This window comes from Bombina bombina, chromosome 8 (assembly GCF_027579735.1).
Source record: "Bombina bombina isolate aBomBom1 chromosome 8, aBomBom1.pri, whole genome shotgun sequence".
Taxonomy (NCBI): Eukaryota; Metazoa; Chordata; class Amphibia; order Anura; family Bombinatoridae; genus Bombina; species Bombina bombina.
In genome coordinates, this window is record NC_069506.1 from 87,198,140 (window position 1) to 87,225,539 (window position 27,400).

At 40.3% G+C, this 27,400-nt stretch overlaps 1 protein-coding gene across 1 annotated transcript in view; it reads right to left on the minus strand.

The window, feature by feature from the left end:
• The window catches only part of LOC128638472 (carbonic anhydrase 6), a 565,822-nt gene that overhangs the window by 432,796 nt on the left and 105,626 nt on the right, over positions 1–27,400 (minus strand). Inside the window, exon 5 of the mRNA XM_053690431.1 lies at positions 6,519–6,585. Within this exon, the coding sequence (XP_053546406.1) occupies positions 6,519–6,585 (67 nt within the window). The remainder of the gene's footprint in view (positions 1–6,518; positions 6,586–27,400) is intronic.

Consider the following 27,400-nt stretch of genomic DNA (forward strand, 5'->3'; position numbering starts at 1 on the left):
AGCAACACACACCCAGTGTCAAGTTATGGCTCAGCGCTACTAATAAACCCCAAATTGAGGCAGTTCTCATAGCTGCCTCATTGGAGGGGGAGTTAAAGAAATATCATTACCCAGTCACGCAGGACCATTTTTAGGGGTGGGATGCCACCAGGGGAGCTACTGGAGCAACATTAGGTATAGCCAGCATTTTGATGTCTCAGTGTGTACAGTCATGCTAATACTGGTATTATGCAGGCTGCAGGAACAATGTGGCTTCATTAGGGGGTCTGACTGTGGCTGGAGCCTCCAATGTGCTTTGAAATGCTCTGGGTGTCAGCTTTCAGGCACTATTACCACTTGTTATAGACAGGCTGTAATAGTGCTGATTATTAAAACGTGTTTATGCTCAGCTTTCTTTTAAAGCGTACAGCCTGGCAAAGTAACTGTATTTATTTTTGTTTTATTATTTTGTTTTGTTTTTTTAAATGCCAGAGGTGTTACTGTTAACAGGGCTTGTTTTAGACTTAGAAGAAGTTGCGTGGAGCAGGGATGGGGAGGAGGTAGTTAGAGACTTCAAGTGTGATGTGAGTGTGAGAATTATTTTATAATTTTAACAACTGACAGTCATAAACAATGGGTCTGGAAATATTAACAATCATCAGCAGTGACTTGCTCAGTGTACTGCTGCTGTGAAAAATGCAGGTTAATTGGCAGGGAGAGAGCTGCACCTCTTCTTTAGCAGCGTGTACAACACAACTTTCCTTCCCACATCCTGCTGCTTCTCTTTCCTGTCGGCTCAGTGCACTGCATTAAAAAAAGCAACAAAAAGAAACTTAGTACTTTTAACCCTTGGTACCAGAGAGGACTGCAACTGTACTGCAGCCCTTTCTGACACCTATGGGGTTAATTTCTCTCCAACGTCTAGCTACCGGGCAGTAGGTTACATGGGAGGGGTTTATTGTTTCATGCTTTACTGCATCATATATCTCTATCTCTCTCTCTATCTTTCTCTTTCTGTCTCTTTCTCTCTTTCTCTCTCTCCTTCTTAGGCGTATCATAGCCAGTGCTTCACCAGCCTCTGACCTCACCGCATGTCACTGCAGTACATATACATTAAACAATGTATATACATATTTCATATACCCACAATCCCCCAGCTCTTATAGGTGTATTATTGATAGTGCTTGACAAAGCCGATAGGCAAAACGTACATTGGATGTCACGAGGACTGGACTCTTTTCATCACTAAGGACACTCCTGTAAACCAAGCTGTTACATTGTTTCAGAATAGTGATATTCTAGATGTAAAAGATGTAATGGTACACAGTATGTATCTTGAAGAGTAAACCTGGCCCCAGGATAATTGTGTATTCTTTTCAAATACATTGTGGCAATAAATTGTAAACACTATTACCTGAGCTTTATCGTTATTGAGCGCAATACTAAGAGCAAAAGTAGCTCTATTTCATGTGAGTACCGGTCAACTTTTCTGAATACTAGTGTGAATATACAGCCTCACTAAAGAAGTTTTTTCTTTTTCTTTTAAAGTTTTAAAAAACAAGACTTGTTCTTTAACAGATTTACAGAGTAGTCTCTCACAATCACAATTGTTTACAGACAGGTTCACTTTTCAAGCTAGATTTTTTTTTTATATAAATAAAATATTATGCCCTCTATTTTGAGGGCATTTGGGGCACTTTTAGAAAATTACCCAGAGATCTAATTGCTACTGCAAGCTCACGGTAGCAATAACCAGCCACTTGTAATGGCAGGTTAAAGGGACACTGAACACAAATTTTTTCTCTTGTGATTCAGATAGAGCATGCAATTTTTAGCAACTTTCTAATTTACTCCTATCAAATTGTCTTCATTCTCTTGGTATCTTTAATTGAAAAGCAAGAATGTAAGTTTAGATGCTGGCCCATTTTTGGTGAACAACCTGGGTTGTTCTTGCTGATTGGTGGATAAATTCACCCACCAATAAAAAAGTGCTGTCCAGGGTCTGAAACAAAAAAATAGCTTAGGTGCCTTCTTTTCAAATAAAGATAGCAAGAGAACGAAGAAAAATTGATAATAGGAGAAAATTAGAAAGTTGCTTAAAATTGCATGCTCTATCTGAATCACTAAAGAAAAAAAATTGGGTTCAGTGTCCCTTTAACTTTCTCGCTCCTGCAAATGGGAAAATCAGAGGGCGATAATTTAGTACTCCACTTGTAATCTAGCCCTATGTAAGGCTTTCACTAATGTAAAAAAAACTAATTTTAGAAACCATATAAACCAACTGTGTTGATTTTTTTATAAATCTAAAACTAGCTAAATATAAGGGGTCAACTTAGTACATCTAAGCAGCAAATGCTGCTATGGAGCCCTTGCAAGGCTCACTCATGAAAGACTGTTTTTTACATAGTAACATAGTAGATGAGGTTGAAAAAAGATCAAAGTCCATCGAGTTCAACCTATACAAATCTAATATACTTACAAAAAGCTCCAGTTGAGTTTAAATTAATCCCACTTAAAGGTGACCCATTTAATACTAGCAATCATATCCATGAATTTTGTTTCTAGCCAGAAATGTATCCAAGCAATTTTTTAAATGCATCAAGGGCATTCACTACCTTGTTTGGTAATTGTATTGCTCTTACAGTGAAAAAATGTTTCAGTTGCAGGAGATTAAATCGCCTTTCCTCCAACCTTAAATTGTGACCTCTTGTCACAAACAATTTTCTTGGAATAAACAGAACTTCTGCCATCTCTGTATATAGAATTTAAGAAAAGGCAATGTAAGAAGAGGCTTCACCACCTTTGAGTGATTGACAGGTCCTGTGCTGTGCTGTGCTGTGCTGCACATGCAAGTGCTTGTGGAACAGCACATACACTGGCTGTATGTCTGCTGCCCATTTACCACAAAAACCAGGGACAGGATCCCAAGTCTAAAAATGTTTAAAAAAGAAAAAATAAAACTAAAGTTTTTTTTATGATTAGGTACTTCAAGACAAGGATTATCTGTATATAAATGTGTTTTGCATATTTGAAATAAATATAAACATTTTAGGCTGCATATGTTCAGTCCAGAAATACAATGATCTGGTAAAAACAAACATTTTAGTGCACATAAAACAACAAAATCATTATTCTTATTTTTGAATGGCAACTCCTCTAAAAATGCAATACTTTGCATATTAACATTTAAACCTAGGACATTGAAATACTCCAACAGTTATTGTTTTTAAAAATTATAGAAATGTAATCTTAAAAATAGAATTTCGATAATGACATATTCATTTGATTTGTTTATGAAACTTAAAGGGACATTAAATTGCTGGGCAAAACTACTATAGCATTGTAACCACTCTCTATACTATGTCCTTTCCTCTTGTTCCTGCAGCTCTCTTCAAAGTCGATTTCTTATTTTAACTCCGAAAAGTTGCCAGATGGTGAAGCTCCACCTCTTCATATTGGGGTTGCCATCTTGGTGCTTAAGTATGGTCACAGCCTGTGACAGAAGCACATTTTTATACCAGTGAGGTTTTTGATAACGGAATAATATGCATCAGGTTAGGGTCCCTGATACAGAGCAGGATCTTTACATTTTTACAGTGGATGAATTGCTCTGTATTAATGCTGATTACTTTTTGTTAATATTTTTTGTGTAACTTTTAAACAGAGTAAAATAAGCAAACATGTAAAACTCACATGCTGTATCACGCACACAAACTCCAAGCAACTGAAACAGCTATCAAAAAAGCAGACAACATCAATGATCTGTGAGAGTGCACAACTTCTGTCACAGGCTGTGACCATACCTAAGCTGCAAGATGGCAGCCCCAACATGAAGAGGTGGAGCTTTACCATTTGGCAAATATTCGGCGTTAGAATAAGAGTTTGGCTTTGAAGAGAGCTGCAGGAACAAAAGGAAAATACATAACTATGCTATTTTAGTTGTGCCTCACAGTTTAATGTCCCTTTAAATAGTAATATATATACTGTATATATATATATATATATATATATATATATATATATATATACTGTATATATATATATATATATATATATATATATATTTTGACAGGGTACTCCAACCTCTGGTGCATAACACTGCATCATTCCTCTTGGATTCCACAAGTATGATACAGCTTCTTTTACAACAGCCAGAAGTGGATGAGGAATTGATACTGGCTACATTGGATGTTACATCCCTATGTACTGTGATCCCTCATGAGGAGGGGATAAGGGCTGTAAGGAACCACCTACGAAACTATCCATACATAGGACCTACTACTGATGTTCTTATAGAACTACTTAGGGTCTGTTTAGAATGTAACTATTTTCGTTTTTCAGAGACTATTATCTACAAATTGCTGGGACAGCTATGGGGTCCAATGTGGCCCCATGCTATGCGAATCTGTTCATGGCAGAACTGGAGACCATAGGTAATGATCTCTTTCAGGATTCAAGAATAATATTATTTTGCAGATACATTGATGATCTGTTCCTACTGTGGAGAGGAACAGAGGAGGGATTGCAACAGTGGACAGAGGAATGAAACAATATACATCCAACGGTGAAGTTCAAATTGACATACGACAAAAATACTGTTGACTTTTTGGATCTTTGGATCTATAAACAGAATAAAAGGATTTGTACCACTCTCTATTCAAAGGCTACGGACAAAAATTCAGTATAGCATGCCACAAGTTGTCACCCCCCCAGTCTAAAAAGAGCATTACCAGTATCCCAATATAAAAGAACAATAAGAAATAATACAGACCCGAAGTTGAAAAATGAACAACTATTGGAAATGGAAAGTAAATTTGCTGCAAGGGGCTATCAGAAGGATCTACTGAAAGAGTGCATGGATAAAACACTGTACCTCACACAACAAGATACGAAGGAATACTCCAAAGAGGATGATAGAATGACTTTCATCACTACCTTTACCTTGTGAAAAAAGGATTTTATACAGAATATGAGGGACAATTGGACCCTATTAACGACAGATAAAGAACTGCCTTTCCAAAGAATGGATATACCTAGAGTAGGATATTGAAGGGCCCACTTCCTAAGAGATACATTGATTAAAACTGACCCCAGAAACTGTTACATTAAGGACACATGGCTACAGAACAAACCAGGTTGCTACAGGTGCCTGGGTTGTACTACCTGTGGCGGATTGACAACGGGTAATAGCTTTAATCATCCATATGGTACAAAAAGATTTCCAATCAAATACAGAGTCACATGTACAACCAACTTTATTGTATATCTCCTGCATTGCATTTGTGGTCTATTTTATGTAGGAAAGAGAGTTGATGACCTCAGGACCAGGATGGCGAACCACCGGTCTGCAATCAGAAAAGCAATAGATAAGGGAGACTCTGACCAGCCGGTAGCAAGACATTTTGTGCAAGCAAAACACATGACTAAAGATCTAAAGTACATAATTATAGACCATGTACCCCCTCTGACACGAGAAGGGGATAGAGCAAAGTTGCTATTGCAACGGGAAGCCAGATGGATGCATACCCTGGGCACTATGACACCACAGGGTCTGAATGTATATTTAGACTGGAACTGCTTTTTATAACGTTTTATAACTGTTTATTATGATGAAATGTTTTTGCAAATCAATAATGCTGCCAAAGAAATAATTTCCTGTGAGGGTACATACAATGGATTTAAGATATCAGAACTGGTTTACCCTTTAACTTTTGATCTTTGACCATCAATTTTTGTTTGATCTTAGGTTATTATAATATATATATATATATATTATTGTTTTCATCATGTATATAGTTAAAAAGTGTTCTTGCTATAGTCAATTATGCCACAATTACAATTGGAATATTGCTGTATAAGTTACCATCTTATGTCCTCTGCATAGATCATATCTTATGCTCTGTTCCATTTGATAAGACTTTCCCTTAGTAATTACGTGTAACAGGTCTATTAGCATATACCAACAACATATAGCACCCTGCTGAAGATGATGGTGATACAATGTTACTATGTGCCATATTATGTTTACACGGCATGTTTTTGTCTTTGAATAGGCGCTGCTGATTTAGCGTCGCGTTGCTAGGGTTACGGATGTTACGTAACGCAACCTTTGGGGGAGGAGCTACTTCTGGGAACACTGTCGGCAGCACCGCTCTGCACTTGCAAATGTTTGTTCACTATATATGGTGGGTGAGTATATAATTATATGTGGTATGTTTGTTTGAAAACGTGGGTAACCCCAAAATGTTACTTATTAAAAGTTGTTCTTTGGACAAGACCCAGCGAGTGCCTTCCTTTTGCTTGATGACATATAAAATACAAATTCATTAGCAAAAAACCCTTTTGATAGCATTGTATTAGTCTTACTTTAATGCAAAGAACCAAGAAAATGAATAGATTTATGCACATTTATACAAAAGCATGCAAGCTTGTCATAATATATGCTTCAGATGATACAATCTTTCCATAAAAATGTTTTTTTTTACTTGTTTCAGAATTTTAATAACAAACGAGTTTTGTGGTGTAAAGTAAATGATTACCTGCATAACGAATTTTGGCTAGTTTGGAAATAAATTCACTGTAATACGTGTTCTCAAAGTTTCCATCCTGTAAAAGATGAAAAAAAAAAAAAATGTAAAATGCTAAGCCTACAAACTGTAAAAACACAGCCACGAAAAAAAATAAAAAATAAAGATTTTTCAAGTTTTAAGGCATTTAATCGGAAAGGGCTCCAAGCATTTTCATATGTGTCTATATGTGTGTTTATATATATATATATATATATATATATATATATATATATATATATATATATATATAATATATATATATAAACAGCAGTCAGGCCAGCACTCATGGTTAACATTTCATCCACCCACGGTGCTTCCATAGATAGTAGTGAAGAAAAGGGATGCACTCATAAGTTACCTTTTAATGTAACATTTCGGGGTGTTACCTCCTTCTTCAGACAATACAAAATAACAATCCACAGCCTGTTGAACACTGTGTCTTTTAAACTACCCTAAGTGATACAGTTTCAGGTCATCACCTGTGATGCTACTCCCACAATCAGCATACAACAGGTGAAGACCCCCACTGTGCATGACTATCTAATCATATAAACTCAGAAACTAAACAGTGAACACCAAATACCACATATGCATGAAAGAGCCATAGAGCAGAAAGCATGCAGGACATTGCACAGAACTGGTTAACAAAACAATTAAAAAAAAACATGGATAGTGTGATAATAGTACCTGATAAGCTGTAAATACCTTGGGCTGATTTATGCCGGGGAATGGTTGCCTTAGCAACTATATCAACAATACGGCCCCCAATCATGGGCAGGCCAATCAAATGTACTAGAACATGAAGGAGCGCCCAACCCCCCAAACAGTAGAGTTAATTACCCAGCTAGAAATAAACCTAAAAATAAAATACATTAAACTGGACAATAGCCAGTTACATGATACATCGTCACTCCATAGTAATAATAACACGAGCCATAATCCCAGTAAATAGCCATATGGCTGGTGCACAATGACACCCTCTAATGTAGTGCGGCAGAAGGAACTAAGCAAAGCCACACACCAACTGGTGTAGAGGTGTGTCCTTGGTAGCCAATCGGGTGGCTAGATACTACGCTGCGAGTCAACCCCATAAACCAAAACATAAAACGGCATAAGAGAAGACATAAGAGCCCGATAATCATGGCTACATCTAACTGAAAGTGAGATAGCTAGCTGTGCCGATAGTGTATGGTGGTGTAATCAGTGTAGTGGGAAAATATCCAGTATGGAGGCGTGTTGTAATTGGTCAATAAGGGGGCTACAATCTACGGAATTGCTATATTGTGTATATGTGGTACAGTTGACCACTGGGTACACCCCTAGTATTAAGCATAATCTGAGACAACATGCTGGGCTGATATAATGTACGTCGGCATAATCCGTGTTACCGGGTTATGCCCGGTATAGAGACATGTTATCATGTGGTGTAACCGTACTGGATATATTCCGGCTACACTGATTACGCCGACATACACTATCGGCACAGCTAGCTATCTCACTTTCAGTTAGATGTAGCCATGCTTAAGTAATAGATGATTCTCGGACTCTTATGTCTTCTCTTATGCCGTTTTATGTTTAGGTCTATGGGGTTAACTCGCAGCGTAGTATCTAGCCCCCTGATTGGCTACCAAGGACACACCTCTACACTGGTTGGTGTGTGTCTTCGCTGAGATTCCTTCTGCAGCACTACATTAGAGGGTGTCATTGTGCACCAGCCATACGGCTATTTACTGGGATTATGGCTTGTGTTATTACTACTATGGAGTGACATTGTATCATGTAACTGGCTATTGTCCAGTTTAATGTATTTTATTTTTATGTTTATTTCTAGTGCTGGGTAATTAACTACACTGATTGGGGGGTTGGGCGCTCCTCCATGTCCTAGTACATTTGATTGGCCGGCCTATACCTTTCCAATGATTGGGGGCCGTATTGTTGATATGGTTGCTATTGCAACCATCCGCCGGCATAAATGAGCTCAAGGTATTTACAGCTTATCAGGTACTATTATCACACTATCCATGTTTTTTTTAAATTGTTTTGTTAACCAGTTCTGTGCAATGTCCTGCATGCTTTCTGCTCTATGGCTCTTTCATGCATATGTGGTATTTGGTGTTCACTGTTTAGTTTCTGAGTTTATATGATTAGATAGTCATGCACAGTGGGGGTCTTCACCTGTTTTATGCTGATTGTGGGAGTGGCATCACAGGTGATGACCTGAAAACTGTATCAGTTTAAAAGACACAGTGTTCAACAGGCTGTGGATTGCTATTTTGTATTGTCTGACATAAGGGGTAACACCCCGAAATGTTACATTTAAAGGTAACTTTGAAAATCCTGGCGAGTGCATCCCTTTTCTTCACTACTATACTTATACACACACATTATAGCCCTTTCCAGTCAAATACCTTGTCATATACTTTTTAACCCTCATATAAAAAAAATATGTTTATATTAATATTTTTTTATCAGAAACTGTATATATAAGTTTAATACTTTAGTTGAATGTACTTATATTGTGTTTGGTGCACATTTTTTTAACACTTACACTCGAGCACACCCTTTTACTTTCAATTTGCAATATGTGCTCAAGTTAAAGTGGTCATGATATTGCTTATCGCATCCTGCGCTAAAAATACTTCACTTGTAATCTAGGCTTTATTCTTTTTTGAGTTTTCATTTATGCCTACTTAGGTATCTCATAAACAAAGAATATATTGATAATAGAAGTCAATTAAATGGTATGCTCTGTCTCAATCACAAAAGAAAATATTTGGGTTTCATATCCCTTTAATATTTTTTTCTTATTATTTTTTACTTTTAAAATATTTAGAAACAAACTTTTAAGCAATGTACTCCAAGTCTAAATGTGTTAAGATTAATATAAAAGATGCTTTGTGGTTAACAAGCTATTTTTAATAAGAAAGATACCCCACTCAGAACAGCATTATATAATCTTTACAATATCTCAGTAGAACAATACCTTGATAAAAGGCTAAATAAGAAGTTGAAATATAACCAAACAATATATAAACTTGCTTAACCCCTTAAGGACCAGCGACGTACCCTGTATGTCGCTGGCCTTTTTTTGGGACTTGATTGTTTTATAGCGCGGCCTTGTCACCAGCGTTGAGACTGCTCTATTCCACAAAGCCTGCTGGAGGGAGTGCATTAATAGAGTGTTCTTGCTAGACTTGTTCTATTATGTCCTGAAAAACCCCTTAACAACCAGTGACATACAGGGTACATTGTGGTCATTAAGGGGTTAAATCACAATCAAATAAAACAATAAGACAAAACAAACAAATGTGATAGTCACAAAATAGGATAAATATCCCAGGTTTGCCTTTGTCTCCTATTAAAAGTTTTCCAGTGCCTTAATATCTAGGGCTTGATTTTGAAGCTCTAGAGAATGTGAGTACCGTTCTTTGCTCTTTTCAATACTGTATAACCACAGGACTTCACTATATGTGTTTTTACTTTTTCCCCTGAGGTTCACCTGCTGCTCATAACCATCATGATTACCTACCCTGGGACATTTATCCTGTTTTGTGCACTATCACATTTGTTTGAAAGTTGAAATATGTTGATTATAATTGTAAGCAACTGGAATTTATAGATGATACAAAAGCAGAATACCACTTTGAAAAATACATGGTCCATTAGAGCATCTCAATCATGAAAGGACCCTCAGTTTCTGTTAGAAATATTTATTACATTTATTTTCTGTTTACAATAGGGATCATTTTAAATAAGTTTCCTCTCCCTGTTTACTGCGTAATTGCGGGATCAGAAGAAACAGATTTTTGATCTAAAAACTTGCTTGGATTTTTCATTACATATTTTTACATGGACTTTAAAAAAGAGTGTAACTGGTATGCCAAATTAATTTTAGGCTTAGGTTATTTAGTAAATTTAGCATCTTCTATCTGCCTTGAAAATTTGCCACTTAGAACCATTTCTACTAGTATTTCTCTTGTAAGGTGTATCCAGTCCACGGGTTCATCCATTACTTGTGGGATATTCTCCTTCCCAACAGGAAGTTGCAAGAGGACACCCACAGCAGAGCTGTCTATATAGCTGCTCCCCTAACTGCCACTCCCAGTCATTCTCTTGCAACTCTCGACAAGATAGGAAGTATAAGAGATATGTGGTGACAGTGTAGTTTTTACCTTCAATCAAGAGTTTGTTATTTTTAAACGGTACCGGCGTTGTACTGTTTTACTCCCAGGCAGAAATTAGAAGAATAATCTGCCTGGAGGTTGATGATCTTAGCGGTTTGTAACTAAGGTCCATTGCTGTTCTCATGCATAACTAAAGAGTATGGGAAAGACTTCAGTTGGGGGAATGGTTTGCAGATTAACTGCTTTGAGGTATGTTCAGTATATTTATTTCTAGAGAGATGATAAGACCTAGAAAATGCTGACAGAGCCTTGTATAATTGAGGTAAGCCTGATGCAGTGATTTAACAACGACTGGGATCATGCTTACAAAAAAAGGGTAATATTCATGTTAATACTCATATTTCTTAGTGACAAAACGTTTACATGTTATATAGAAAAGAAAGTTTTTTCTCTGAGGGTGATAAATTGTTTTCTGGGGCCTAGTTTCCACATGGCTAGTCAGATACTCCTATGAGTATTTTCTTAAGGCCCTCTGACATCGAGTGCATGGTGGGAGGGGCCTATTTTCGCGCTCTAGATGCGCAGTTCTTATTCAGACTAAGACATCCAGCTTCCCTAAAGGAGTCAACTGGCATTTGAGCACCACTATAGAGGGCTTATTGCTTCCCTAAATCGTATTTGAGGGCAGGTAGGAGCCACAGCAGAGCTGTGGCAAGGTGTTTAACTGTTTATTAACGTTTTTTTAAAGTTTTTCAAATCCGGTTTGGGGCCTAAAGGGTTGTTCAATATGTTTAGAAGCCATTGTGGAACCCCCTCTAAGAATGTGTACCAAATGTACTGAAATTTTTATAAATTATAAAGACCATATTATGGCATTTAAAGATTTATCACCAGAGGTTTCTCAGACTGACAAAAGGGAGGTTATGCCATCTAGCTCTCCCCACGTGTCAGAACATATAACTCCCACTCAAGTGACGCCAAGTACATCTAGCGCGTCCAATGCGTTTACCTTACAAGACATGGCGGCAGTTATGACTAATACCCTCACAGAGGTATTGTCCACACTGCCTGGGTTACAAGGAAAGTGAGACAGCTCTGGGGCTAGAACAAATACAGAGCTTTCTGACGCTTTAGTAGCTATGTCCGATATACCCTCACAATGCTCCGAAGCCGCGGCAATGGAGTTGCTATCTGAGGGGGAGATTTCAGACTCAGGGAAGACGTTACTTCAGTCCGATTAAATTTAAGCTTGAACACCTACGCTTATTGCTCAGGGAGGTTTTACCGACTCTGGATGACTGTGACCCCATTGTAGTTCCAGAGAAATTGTGTAAAATGGACAAATACTTTGCAGTGCCTGTTTACACGGATGTCTTTCCAGTCCCTAAGAGGTTCTTGGAAATTATTACTAAGGAATGGGATAGACCAGGTGTTACGTTCTCTCCCCCTCCTGCTTTTAAAAAGATGTTTCCCATAGATGTCGCTATACGGGACTTGTGGCAGACAGTCCCTAAGGTGGAGGGTGCTGTTTCTACCCTAGCTAAGCGTACAACTACCCCAGTCAAGGACAGTTGTGCTTTCTTAGATCCTATGGATAAAAAATTGGAGGGTCTCCTTAAGAAAATTTTTATCCATCAAGGTTTTATTCTCCAGCCTCTTGCATGCATTGCCCCAGTTACTGCTGCAGCGGCTTTTTGGTTCAAGTCTCTTGAGGAGGCTCTACAGGTGGAGACCCCGTTAGATGATATTTTAGACAGGATTAAAGCTCTCAAGTTAGCTAATTCCTTTATTTCTGACGCCATTTTTCATCTAACCAAACTAACGGCTAAGAATTCAGGTATTGCCATTCTGGCGCGCAGGGCACTATGGCTTAAGTCCTGGTCAGCAGACGTTACTTCAAAGTCTAAGCTTCTTAACATCCCCTTCAAAGGACAGACCCTATTCGGGCCGGGCCTGAAGGAGATAATTTCTGATATTACTGGAGGAAAAGGTCACGCCCTTCCTCAGGATAGGTCCAATAAATTAAGGACCAAACAGAATAATTTTCGTTCATTTCGAAACTTCAAGAGTGGCGCAGCTTCAGCTTCCTCTAATGCAAAACAAGAGGGAAATTTTGCCCAATCCAAACCAGTCTGGAGACCGAATCAGGCTTGGAACAAGGGGAAGCAGGCCAAAAAACCTGCTGCCGCCTCTAAGACAGCATGAAGGAGTAGCCCCCGATCCGGGACTGGATCTAGTAGGGGGCAGACTTTCTCTCTTCACCCAGGCTTGGGCAAGAGACGTCCAGGATCCCTGGGCATTAGAGATTGTTTCCCAGGGATATCTTCTGGACTTCAAAGCTTCATCTCCAAAGGGGAGATTTCATCTCTCACAATTATCTGTAAACCAGATAAAGAGAGAGGCATTCTTACATTGTGTTCAAGACCTACTGCTTATGGGAGTGATCCACCCAGTTCCAAGGGAGGAACAGGGGCAGGGCTTCTATTCAAATCTGTTTATAGTTCCCAAAAAAGAGGGAACTTTCAGACCATCTTTCAAGATGGAGACTATCCGAACCATCCTCCCTATGATCCAGGAGGGTCAATATATGACTACTGTGGACTTGAAGGATGCTTATCTCCACATTCCGGTTCACAGAGATCATCATCAGTTCCTCAGGTTTGCCTTCTTAGACAGGCATTACCAGTTTTTGGCTCTTCCCTTCGGGTTAGCCATGGCACCAAGAATCTTTTATGAAGGTTCTAGGGTCCCTACTGGCGGTTCTAAGGCCATGGGGCATAGCGGTGGCTCCTTACCTAGATGACATTCTGATACAGGCATCGACTTTTCAAATCGCCAAGTCCCATATGGACATTGTTCTAGCCTTTCTGAGGTCTCATGGGTGGAAGGTGAACAAAGAAAAGAGTTCTCTCTCCCCTCTCACTAGAGTTTCCTTCCTAGGAACACTGATAGATTCAGTAGAAATGAAAATTTTTCTGACAGAGGTCAGGTAATCAAAGCTTCTAACTTCCTGTCGTGCTCTTCATTCCACTTCTTGGCCGTCAGTGGCTCAGTGTATGGAAGTAATCGGCCTAATGGTAGCGGCAATGGACATAGTTCCGTTTGCCCGCCTATATCTCAGACCACTGCAACTTTGCATGCTCAATCAGTGGAATGGGGACTACACAGATTTGTCCCCTCTGCTATATCTGGATCAAGAGACCAGGGATTCTCTTCTCTGGTGGTTATCTCGGGTCCATCTGTCCAGGGGAAGGAGTTTCCGCAGGCCAGAGTGGACTATAGTGACGACAGATGCCAGCCTTCTGGGCTGGGGCACAGTCTGGAACTCCCTGAAGGCTCAGGGTTTGTGGACTCAGGAGGAAGCCCTCCTTCCGATAAACATTCTGGAACTGAGAGCAATATTCAATGCTCTTCAGGCTTGGCCTCAACTAGCTGCAGTCAGGTTCATCAGATTTCAGTCGGACAATATCATGACTGTAGCCTATATCAACCATCAGGGGGGAACAAGAAGCCCCTTGGCAATGTTGGAGGTTTCAAAGATAATTCTATGGGCAGAGGTTCACTCTTGCCATCTCTCAGCTATCCATATCCCAGGAGTAGAGAACTGGGAGGCGGATTTTCTAAGTCGGCAGACTTTTCATCCAGGGGAGTGGGAGCTCCATCAGGAGGTATTTGCCCAGCTGATTCAACTATGGGGCAAACCAGAACTGGATCTGATGGCATCTCGTCAGAACGCCAAGCTTCCTTGTTACGGGTCCAGGTCAAGGGATACCCAGGCAGCGCTGATAGATGCTCTAGCAGTGCCCTGGTCCTTCAGCCTGGCTTATGTGTTCCCACCATTTCCTCTCCTCCCTCATCTGATTGCCAAGATCAAGCAGGAGAGAGCTTCAATGATTTTGATAGCACCTGCGTGGCCACGCAGGACTTGGTATGCAGATCTGGTGGACATGTCATCCTTTCCACCATGGACTCTGCCGCTGAGGCAGGACCTTCTACTCCAAGGTCCATTCAAACATCCAAATCTAATTTCTCTGCGGCTGACTGCTTGGAGATTGAACGCTTGATTTTATCAAAACATGGTTTCTCCGAGTCGGTCATTGATACCTTAATTCAGGCTCGAAAGCCTGTCACCAGGAAAATCTATCATAAGATATGGTGTAAATATCTTCATTGGTGTGAATCCAAGGGTTACTCATGGAGTAAAGTCAGGATTCCTACAATATTATCCTTTCTCCAAGAAGGATTGGAGAAGGAATTGTCAGCTAGTTCCTTAAAGGGACAGATTTCTGCTCTGTCTATTCTTCTGCACAAGCATCTGGCAGATGTTCAGGCGTTTTGTCAGGCTTTAGTTAGAATCAAGCCTGTGTTTAAACCTGTTGCTCCGCCATGGAGTTTAAATTTGGTTCTTAAAGTTCTTCAAGGGGTTCCGTTTGAACCTCTGCATTCCATAGATATCAAGCTTTTATCTTGGAAAGTTCTGTTTTTGGTAGCTATCTCTTCAGCTCAAAGAGTTTCAGAGTTATCTGCCTTACAGTGTGATTCCCCTTATCTGATCTTCCATGCAGATAAGGTAGTTTTGCGTACCAAACCTGGGTTTCTTCCTAAGGTGGTATCTAATAAGAATATCAATCAGGAGATTGTTGTTCCGTCACTGTGTCCTAATCCTTCTTCAAAGAAGGAACGTCTATTATACAACCTTGACGTGGTTCGTGCTTTAAAGTTTTATTTACAAGGTACTAGGGATTTTCGTCAAACATCTGCATTGTTTGTTATCTACTCTGGACAGAGGAGAGGCCAAAAGGCTTCTGCATCTTCTCTTTCTTTTTGGCTGAGAAGCATAATCCGTTTAGCTTATGAGACTGCTGGCCAGCAGCCTCCTGAAAGAATTACAGCTCATTCCACTAGAGCGGTAGCTACCACATGGGCTTTTAAAAATGAGGCCTCTGTTGAACAGATTTGTAAGGCGGCGACTTGGTCTTCGCTTCATACTTTTTCTAAATTCTACAAATTTGATACTTTTGCTTCCTCGGAGGCTATTTTTGGGAGAAAGGTCTTGCAGGCAGTGGTGCCTTCCATTTAAGTTCCTGCCTTGTCCCTCCCTTCATCTGTGTCCTAAAGCTTTGGTATTGGTATCCCACAAGTAATGGATGAACCCGTGGACTGGATACACCTTACAAGAGAAAACAAAATTTATGCTTACCTGATAAATTTATTTCTCTTGTGGTGTATCCAGTCCATGGCCCGCCCTGTCACTTTAAGGCAGGTGTTTTTTATTTTTAAACTACAGTCACCACTGCACCCTATAGTTTCTCCTTTTTTCTTGCTTGTCTTCGGTCGAATGACTGGGAGTGGCAGTTAGGGGAGGAGCTATATAGACAGCTCTGCTGTGGGTGCCCTCTTGCAGCTTCCTGTTGGGCAGGAGAATATCCCACAAGTAATGAATGAACCCGTGGACTGGATACACCAAAAGAGAAAGAAATTTATCAGGTAAGCATAAATTCTGTTTTTTCAGTAGTAAATACAGCACATCCATTTAAATAGTTTTGAATATAATTAAAATACATTAGAAAATTTGATTGGGAAGGCCAAGAATTTGAAAACCAAATGAGAATATATACAGATGGCTCTATGAGTATGGAATTCATATCAATATTCGATTCTCCAAAACTATCCCAAAAATAAATATGTTTGCACAGTCTTAAATAGTAACTATTTGATATTCCAAAAGGGGTATGTAATTAAACTAAAATGTATTACAAAACCACTTAGTGTAAAACATATACACTATATTCTCCTTTAAAAATGTAATGGGAGAATAAAAGGGATATTTAGTATACAAACAGCCTATGTAATTTAACAACACCTTACATTAAAAATACCAATTATCTTCTCCTTTAAACATAATTACATATATTACACTGGTATTATTATTGTATAATAATGTTGGTGTTTTTCACTTTAGATTATTGCAATTAAGGAAAAAATCAATTTCAACATGTTCCTACTGAGATAACTGCATTGCTTTCTCACAGAATAACTCAGTATATAATGTTTCTAGCACAACTGCACATTCTCAGTAAAAGCAAGCCTCTTACTTTTATTTTTTGGCTTCTATTGAATTTATACATGTACTCATTTTAAATAACTTATTGGTCTGGTTTGTGTAGTGCAAGCTTTTTCATTTAAAGTGATTTGTCTGTTTCTTTGGTGTCTGGTTTCTCACTAAGACCCCGATGATCGAAAGTGCCATGAGCTGGCGAGATATTTATTTAAAAAAAAAAAAATGGCATTAAAACAAACAAAAAAATCCAATAACAATAAAAACCACAACCCCAAAACCTTACTAAAAAACAGAAGCACACAAACCACACTAAAAAACACTACCAAAATACCTTCCTAAAAGAAACATTAAACTAAAAACCTGATAAATTATTTTCTTTCAGGATAATGAGAGTCCACAAGGCCTTGATGTGTGGAATAGAATTCCCGCTACTAGGAGGAGGCAAAGATCCCAACAACAAAAGCTTTTAATCCCTCCCTCCTTCCAACACCACTCAGTTTAATGTATAGCTGAACAGAGAAAAAGGAGACAGATAGGAAGGAAAGATAAAATCAGGGTCTATAGAAGTACAAATAAAAAACTTGTGTCAAAAACGAAATAACTAGGGCGAAGCTTGTGAACTGTTATTATCCTGAAAGAAAAAGAATGTATCAGGTAAGCATGAATTATGTTTTTTTTCATATGATGATGAGAGTTCAGGAGGCATTGACGTGTGGAATTTAATACCCAAGCTGAGAATCCTTGACAAGGAAAGGGTGTGGCAAAGGGTGAGGCAAAATAAGGCCTATTTGTGGACTGAAGGCTATCCTACCAAAAGCCTCTTCCAAAGAAGCAAAAACATAAGAATTGTAAGATTTGGAAAAGGTATGTAGAGAGGACCATGTTGCAGCTTTGCAAATCTGTTCCAATAATGCTTCATTCTTGAATGCCATGGAAGTGGCTATGGATCTAGTGGAATGAGCTGTGATATGCTTTGGGGGAGATCTTCCAACCACCAAGTAAGCATAGAAGAAGCCAAGGAGGAGAACTGGACATCTGAATCAAGTCTGGGTGCCAAGTTCTGTGGGGCCAAGCTGGAGCTATTAGGATGACTGAGGCAGACTCCTGCTTTATTTAAGAAATTATTCTCGGAAGAAGAACAAATGGAGGAAACAGGTAGGTTAGACAAAAATTCCATGGACACACTAAGGCATCTGCCATCTGTGCCATTGGGTACCTGGATCTGGCTCAATATATTGCTAGCTTGTGGTTCAAATGAGAAGCCATGAGGAATATATCTGGAATATCTGTTTGACCACTAGCTGATCAAAAATCTTCAGATGGATATACCACTCTCCTGGATGAACGGAATGATGACTGAGATAGTCTGCCTCACAATTCTTGACTGTTCTGCCCAACTGTAGGTAAATCTTTTTCCACTATCTGAGCATAGATAATTAAAGAGGACGTAAGTGAAATCGAGTTAAATTAATGAAACAGATGCCACTACCATTAATCCTAATACCTCCATGCACTGGGACACAGACAACAAGCTTTTTGAAACTTTAGTCTTCTGGACTCCGTTAAGGAAAGATGCATTGTCTATTGTGACTCCCAGAAAAGAGTTAGCTGGGTATAAAGAACTTTTTGGAACATTTATTCTCCTGCTGTAATCCTGTTCATTCATGCAACCTTTAAAGGATTCTTGTGGACGTAAGACAGAAGGAATCAACCTTGAGGAGGCCTTGAATGAAAACCTATCCTGTAATGCTGGAATATGATGTTTAAGACCCAAGGGTCTTGTATTTAACAAACCCAGGCTTTCTGAAAAATATTCCCGGGTCTGGTTTGGGGGTCGCTCTTTCAATTGGAATTAAATTTCTTGTTCTGTTTCGATATAGAACAGGATGATGGGGGGTGGAGCTAACCGTTGAGCTGACTGGAAGCTGACATAGTGAGGGAGCTCCGTCTAAAATAAGCAGATATTAGGCTAAAACAGCAGTTTTAAGCACCTTTTGGTAAATTAATTTACTTATTCCTTGCCATCCTTGTGATACCTAGTATCACAAGGATGGCAGTCCCTGCACCTTATTTCTTTGAGATCTGGACTCTCAACAACCCAGCCGGTCTATCCCAAGACCTATTCCTGGCTCACTCACCCGCTATTTGCCCGCTGAGACAAGGTCCCTGACCTGTGGCTGAAAGGACTTACATGACTCCGGAGGGTCGGGGCTCTGCTCCGGAACCATAGCTACTGTTTCCAAAATCACAGTAAAGACCGTCCTGTCAAGGGCACACAGGCAGTGAGGAGGCCCTCTGAAAACGAAACAACAGATATCCCAGCTTCTCCAGATAGCCGACACGGGGACTCAGAACACTGCACCTTACCTCCATTACTTCAATTTGCTCACCTGGGAGGCCCCCACAGAATGATCGCAACTACTGACTGAGCCAGCAGATGGGCCTGGTGGGGTGGGAGACTGTGGCGTGAACGGCTGCCATTTTCCCTGCGGCCTAAGCAGAGTGATCAACAGTGAGGTGAAGTGCCAGCGCAGAAGACACATGATGCTTTGGCTGAAATGAACATTGGTCCCACCACACAGACCCACTTCCGTACCGGCAGATTGTAAGAGAAGGGCGGACCAGGAGTTGGTTCACAGGAGACTATGCTCCCCCTGCACACAAGTGGCATGGCCACCTTAGGTAACTGCACCAGGACACCAGGGGAAGAACCATCCATAAGCCCCAAAGACATGCCCCAAAGACATCCATAAGCCCCAAAGACATGCACTACCTGAGCCTAAATTAGCATACTAATGCACAGAGGCTACCCTGTGCTCCACGGCCCGTACACCACTGAGCCGACTGCAGGCCCTTCTCTCAAGAACCCTGAGGCTCTTAGAGATTCCCCCAAACTCCCACCTGGGACCCACGGGCTAGACCTACACTTCTCACAACCTACACAGAAGGGACACCAGGGTATATATTAAGCCCAAATTTGGGGCCTGATTCTATAATAACAGGGCAGCATTAAAAATAGCCATCCTAGCAAAGGACATTTCAGGGCACGCTACCGCTCTCACTATATCCTACCAAATATCTTTTTTTGGCTCACCTCCTGCCAGATCAGCTCAGCAGCATATCCGCCACCTCCCTGACCCGCTACTAACTCACAAATGCCTAGATTTAGAGTTTTGTCAGTAAAGACCCGAGTAGCTAACGCTGGCTTTTTTCCCCCGCACCTTTTAAATACCCCTGGTATTTAGAGTTCACAGAATGGATGCGTTAGGCTCCAAAAAGGGAGCATAGAGCATAATTTACTGCCACTGCAACTCTCAATACCAGCGGTGCTTACGGACGCGGCCAGCTTCAAAACGTGCTCGTGCACGATTCCCCCATAGAAAACAATGGGGCAGTTTGAGCTGAAAAAAAACCTGACACCTGCAAAAAAGCAGCATTCAGCAACTAACGCAGTCCCATTGTTTCCTATGGGGAAACACTTCCTACGTCTGCACCTAACACCCTAACATGTACCCCGAGTCTAAACACCCCTAACCTTACACTTATTAACCCCTAATCTGCCACCCCCGCTATCGCTGACCCCTGCATATTATTATTAACCCCTAATCTGCCGCTCCGTACACCGCCGCAACCTACATTATACCTATGTACCCCTAATCTGCTGCCCATAACAACGCCGACCCCTATATTATATTTATTAACCCCTAATCTGCCCCCACAACGTCGCCGCCAGCTACCTACAATAATTAACCCCTAATCTGCCGACCGGACCTTACCGCTACTATAATAAATGTATTAACCCCTAATCCGCCTCACTAACCCTATAATAAATAGTATGAACCCCTAATCTGCCCTTCCTAACATCGCTGACACCTAACTTCAAGTATTAACCCCTAATCTGCCGACCGGACCTCGCTGCTACTCTAATAAATTTATTAACCCCTAAAGCTAAGTCTAACCCTAACACTAACACCCCCCTAAGTTAAATATAATTCAAATATAACGAAATAAATTAACTCTTATTAAATAAATTATTCCTATTTAAAGCTAAATACTTACCTGTAAAATAAACCCTAATATAGCTACAATATAAATTATAATTATATTGTAGCTATTTTAGGATTTATATTTATTTTACAGGCAACTTTGTATTTATTTTAACCAGGTAAAATAGCTATTAAATAGTTAAGAACTATTTAATAGCTACCTAGTTAAAATAATTACAAAATTACCTGTAAAATAAATCCTAACCTAAGTTACAATTAAACCTAACACTACACTAGCAATAATTTAATGAAATAAAATACCTACAATTATCTACAATTAAACCTAACACTACACTATCAATAAATAAATTAAATAAAATACCTACAAATAAATACAATTAAATAAACTAACTAAAGTACAAAAAATAAAAAAAGCTAAGTTACAAAAAATAAAAAAATTAATTACAAACATAATAAAAATATTACAACAATTTTAAGCTAATTACACCTACTCTAAGCCTCCTAATAAAATAACAAAGCCCCCCAAAATAAAAAAAATGCCCTACCCTATTCTAAAATTAAAATAGAAAAGCTCTTTTACCTTACCAGCCCTTAAAAGGGCCTTTTGCGGGGCATGCCCCAAAGAATTCAGCTCTTTTGTCTGTAAAAAAAAACATAGAATACCCCCCAACATTACAACCCAACACCCACATACCCCTAATCTAACCCAAACCCCCCTTAAATAAACCTAACACTAAGCCCCTGAAGATCTTCCTACCTTGTCTTCACCATGCCAGGTATCACTGATCGCTCCAGGCTCCGAAGTCTTCATCCAAGCCCAAACGGGGGCTGGAGATCCATCATCCGGCTGAAGTCTTCTATCAAGCGGCGGCTGAAGAGGTCCAGAAGAGGCTCCAAAGTCTTCATCCTATCCGGGCAGAAGAGTAGATCCGGACCGGCAACCATCTTCTTCCAAGCGGTGACAAGCGGCTCCATCTTGAAGACCTCCGGCGCGGATCCAATCTCTTCTTGCGACGTCCTAAGTCCGAATGAAGGTTCCTTTAAATGACGTCATCCAAGATGGCGTCCCTCGAATTCCGATTGGCTGATAGGATTCTATCAGCCAATCGGAATTAAGGTAGGAAAAATCTGATTGGCTGATGGAATCAGCCAATCAGATTCAAGTTCAATCCGATTGGCTGATCCAATCAGCCAATCAGATTGAGCTCGCATTCTATTGGCTGATCGGAACAGCCAATAGAATGCGAGCTCAGTCTGATTGGCTGATTCAATCAACCAATCAGATTTTCCCTACTTTAATTCCGATTGGCTGATAGAATCCTATCAGCCAAACGGAATTCGAGGGACGCCATCTTGGATGACGTCATTTAAAGGAACCTTCATTCGTACTTAGGACGTCGGAAGAAGAGGATGGATCCACGCCAGAGGTCTTCAAGATGGAGCCACTTGTCACCGCTTGGAAGAAGATGGTTGCCGGTCCGGATCTACTCTTCTGCCCGGATAGGATGAAGACTTTGGAGCCTCTTCTGGACCTCTTCAGCCGCCGCTTGATAGAAGACTTCAGCCGGATGATGGATCTCCAGCCCCCGCTTGGGCTTGGATGAAGACTTCGGAGCCTGGAGCGATCAGTGATACCTGGCATGGTGAAGACAAGGTAGGAAGATCTTCAGGGGCTTAGTGTTAAGTTTATTTAAGGGGGGTTTGGGTTAGATTAGGGGTATGTGGGTGGTGGGTTGTAATGTTGGGGGGGGGTATTGTATGTTTTTTTTTACAGGCAAAAGAGCTGAATTCTTTGGGGTATGCCCCGCAAAAGGCCCTTTTAAGGGCTGGTAAGGTAAAAGAGCTTTTCTATTTTAATTTTAGAATAGGGTAGGGCATTTTTTTATTTTGGGGGGCTTTGTTATTTTATTACGGGGCTTAGAGTAGGTGTAATTAGCTTAAAATTGTTGTAATATTTTTATTATGTTTGGAATTAATTTTTTTATTTTTTGTAACTTAGCTTTTTTTATTTTTTGTACTTTAGTTAGTTTATTTAATTGTATTTATTTGTAGGTATTTTATTGAATTTATTTATTGATAGTTTAGTGTTAGGTTTAATTGTAGGTAATTGTCGGTATTTTATTTAATTAATTTATTGCTAGTGTAGTGTTAGGTTTAATTGTAACTTAGGTTAGGATTTATTTTACAGGTAATTTTGTAATTATTTTAACTAGGTAGCTATTAAATAGTTCTTAACTATTTAATAGCTATTGTACCTGGTTAAAATAAATACAAAGTTGCCTGTAAAATAAATATAAACCCTAAAATAGCTACAATATAATTATAATTTATATTGTAGCTATATTAGGGTTTATTTTACAGGTAAGTATTTAGCTTTAAATAGGAATAATTTATTTAATAAGAGTTAATTTATTTCGTTAGATTTAAATTATATTTAATTTAGGGGGGTGTTAGGGTTAGGGTTAGACTTAGCTTTAGGGGTTAATAAATTTATTAGAGTAGCGGTGAGGTCCTGTCGGCAGATTAGGGGTTAATACTTGAAGTTAGGTGTCGGCGATGTTAGGGAGGGCAGATTAGGGGTTAATACTATTTATTATAGGGTTATTGAGGCGGGAGTGAGGCGGATTAGGGGTTAATACATTTATTATAGTGGCGGTGAGGTCCGGTCGGCAGATTAGGGGTTAATAATTGTAGGTAGGTGGAGGCGACGTTGGGGGCGGAAGATTAGGGGTTAATAAATATAATATAGGGGTTGGCGGTGTTAGGGGCAGCAGATTAGGGGTACATAGGGATAATGTAAGTGGCGGCGGTGTGCGGTCGGAAGGTTAGGGGTTAAAAAATTTTAATAGAGTGGCGGCGATGTGGGGGGGCCTCGGTTTAGGGGTACATAGGTAGTTTATGGGTGTTAGTGTACTTTAGAGCACAGTAGTTAAGAGCAATATAAACCGGCGTTAGCCCAGAAAGCTCTTAAATACTGACTTTTTTCTGCAGCTGGAGTTTTGTCGCTCACTTCAGCCAAGACTCTAAATACCAGCGTTAGAAAGATCCCATTGAAAAGATAGGATACGCAAATGGCGTAGGGGGATCTGCAGTATGGAAAAGTTACGGCTGCAAAGTGAGCGTTAGACCCTTTCCTGACTGACTCCAAATACCGGCGGTAGCCCAAAACCAGCGTTAGGAGCCTCTAACGCTGGTTTTGACGGCTAATGCCAAACTCTAAATCTAGCCAAAAGGAAGGTAGTGTTCCCCATCACTGAGAAACAACCTGACTCCTGGGCTATATAAACATATTTATTGAGGGGCATAAAATGTTTGCACCGTCTGCAGAAGGACATCTATAGAATGACTCTCTGGACATACCCTGCCACCCAGTGAAGCCCAATCAGAGCTATATACAACTCCTGGCCTCTCCTCCACTCCTGAGAAGTCCAGTGCAATCATACCCCCCTGAGCAACTAGATACTCAGCGCTTATCCCTCCTAATTGAATTACTGTACTGGTCTCCTCTCCCCCCTTTCCCACCAGCACTGATAGCCTTCGGGTCATACCCCTGCACCCTCTCCCACATCGCTCTTAGGGGGCAACTCACCAGGGGACCTAGTCTTAAGAAGGAGGTTCACAAATACCCAAACTGAGTGTATAGTTCTCCAGGCTGGAGTGCACCTCACTCGGACTGCATCACTTTAAGGTGGACTCATAACTGGTCACTAACTATACGTATTACTGAAGGGGTGCTGAACTACCTGAACTATACCATAGCTACCCATTCACACTGAGTACATGAGGGACCTAACTATGTGAATCACTTTTTATGCCAAGGCCCCAGTCAGCTGATTAGTAGTTATTCTTCATAGTGCTATATCTTTGTTTATTATATGTCGCTATCTATGCAGAAACACAAAATGCCTCAAGCATTTAAGAGAAAACAAAATCCCCACATTACTCCAAAGCGTACAGTAGTTGACCACTTTAGCCAACCTGCTCCCAGACATCAAACTGGCTCTGATGAGGATGTTTCAGATGCGAGTAGCCTCAGTGAAACACATGAGGGAACAACACTAATCCAATCTACTGGGCGCCAACTGCATGCAGACGCTGGCTCTAACAACAATCTGATGGACTCTATAAAGTCACTCTTAGCAACACACCATGACTCTCTGTCCAAAAAAATTAAAAAGGGTCGGGGTTCAGAGTTAACTGCCAAACTAAGCAGACGTGCTTTATGTTAGCTCTCTGCTAGGAAGTGAATAAAACTTAATTTTTGGGCAAAAAAGGGTCTATAACAACACCATTACACCTAACTGACCCCACTTCAGTGAAGCTAATCTGTGCCTGGGAACTTTGTACCCGCTGGGGAGCTTTCTGACCCATATCAGATCAAGACTCAGGAAACACATGCTTGCAGCTCATGTTGTACTGAGTTTAAGCCATATTCCAGCTGCGGTGTACTCTAACTGGGCTTGGGAGGGCCAGGGATCCACTCCGGAGCTGAAGTCCCAGGTCCTGAGGACATCTGTAAACTTTGCTACCCGCCGCAGGACAACGGGAGACTGCTCTCCCATTGCGGCGTTACATCTCAGCAATAAGAGGTGCATCGCACGCCATCTGGACTCATAATCAAGGATCTCAGGCAAGGACCGCTTGGAAAGATAGCAGGTGAATCCCACGTACCTGAGACCCCATAGGAAAAGCCCAGAGCGATGTGAACACCCTACATAAAGTGGCGCGAATGGCCACCATCTTCCTTTAGGCCTACTTCTGTCGCAGGGGGACCCAGACATCCACGGAGCTCCACGCTCAATATTTCCACTGGACAGGGAGGCCCTGCAGTCCGGTAAGATCACTACACCCCTTTGCAACTACCTTCTCATAACTCCGGACCTGGGGTGACATAGGAAGACGGCCACAACTTTTTATCCCTCATGCCATAGCCTCTCATAAGACTGGGAATCTCACACTACATCCACCCCCACCTCCCACGAACATTACCATCGGCTACTCAGGTAGGCCCTAAGAAGTAATAGTAGAGGCCATCATTAGGGAGACCAGGTGGTGTGCATTTTACAGAAGAGGGTGCTAGGGGCCTGAAAAGGAGGCTTGTCATATCCGAACTCAGGCAGTCACATTCTGTCTTTTGCTAACATCAGAAGACCCTGTGTTGTGCAGAAACTTCCCACATATTAAGCTGGGCCTTGCTGACCTACTCTAATGGACTTCTGGGTGAGACTGTACTATATAATATTTCTGCTTCCTGCAGGATTGCTTTTTATGTCTGTGGTTGCAGCTCATTAGTGGGCCCCTGCTCCTTCACTGCCCCATACCACTGTGACTTGCTCAGAGACATTCTTCTATGAGATTCTGATAGTGCTGTCAACCTATATTGAGTGAACTGTTCATCCACACTACAGCACATTACAAGTTAACCCCAGCAGTACTTCTCTGCTTGTGCACCCTTACTGTATACCAAATTGAGATCTGGGGTAACTACTGTTTTATAAAATCATTCTCTGTCAGCCACACAAGGCCCATACCTTTACTTATGTTGTTTTGCAGCTAGAGTAGGATATTTCTGTCTATATATTTATTGGTTTATGTTATAATTCTACTCTCCATTTGCAGAATATTATACGGTGATTCCTTATAAGCCCTTCTCATACTAACGCCTGTCTCCCATCCCCATTCCTATTAATCTACCAAATCTACAAAAAGGTGTGAGCAAGTAATACATTAAGTGTACCACCTGTGAGTCCACCACTCACCTTCCCACTCCTGCCCAGCTTGTCTGTGTGGGTCACCTCCCACTTCCTTCTCCCTTCCTTTGGGTCGTATCCCCAAGTTCCCTAAGGTGAGGGTTTGGTTTTAGGATATCAGTACGGTTGCAATTAGCCCGCTCACCCACTAGCACGCATTACCCCAGACACAGTGCTGCCCTTAAATCTTCTGCCCTGAGTTTTCCTGCTATCACACCAGTAAGTTAGCCTAATTAGCCCTCCTGGGAATTCTGTGATTCAGATACTCATTTGAAGTTCAGACTAAGTGCTTATTGCATTGTCTTGTTATCTTACATTTGTTGATTATGCAAATCTACTGTGTTGACTGGTCCTTTAAATCTAATCCAGATTCAAAAATAATCTTTATCAAGTGTAGTGAGACATTTCAATGGGATTCAGGTTACCAATGAACCCAGGTTCTCTGTTAAGGTCATAGATATTGTAAAACAACCTTTGAGAGGTGGCAATAGATTTAAGATTTTAACAAGAAAATAATTATATTGGATTTGGAAGTTAAAAACTAGAGTACCATTAGGATTAAACAAGGAATGGGACATCAGTTATTTTGTGGAGTAGGATGATTTATTTATTTATTATGTCTTTTATAAAGAGTAAGCATATATAGGTAATGTAAAAAGGCTTATTTATGCAAAATACTCATGAAATCAATGATTTGGTCCAGTCTCAGATTAACACATATATAATAAAATTGACACAAAAGGTTTGTTAGGTATAATTGTGAAACTATTGTAATAATGTGAAAAGGTTTATATCTCAATAATACATGTTTGAAATATTTGGTATTATGGGAATAAGTACTTGACTAACGCCCAAATTGTATCAACAACCTTACTAACAATGGTTGTCTCTTTCTTTAGTCATAAAAATC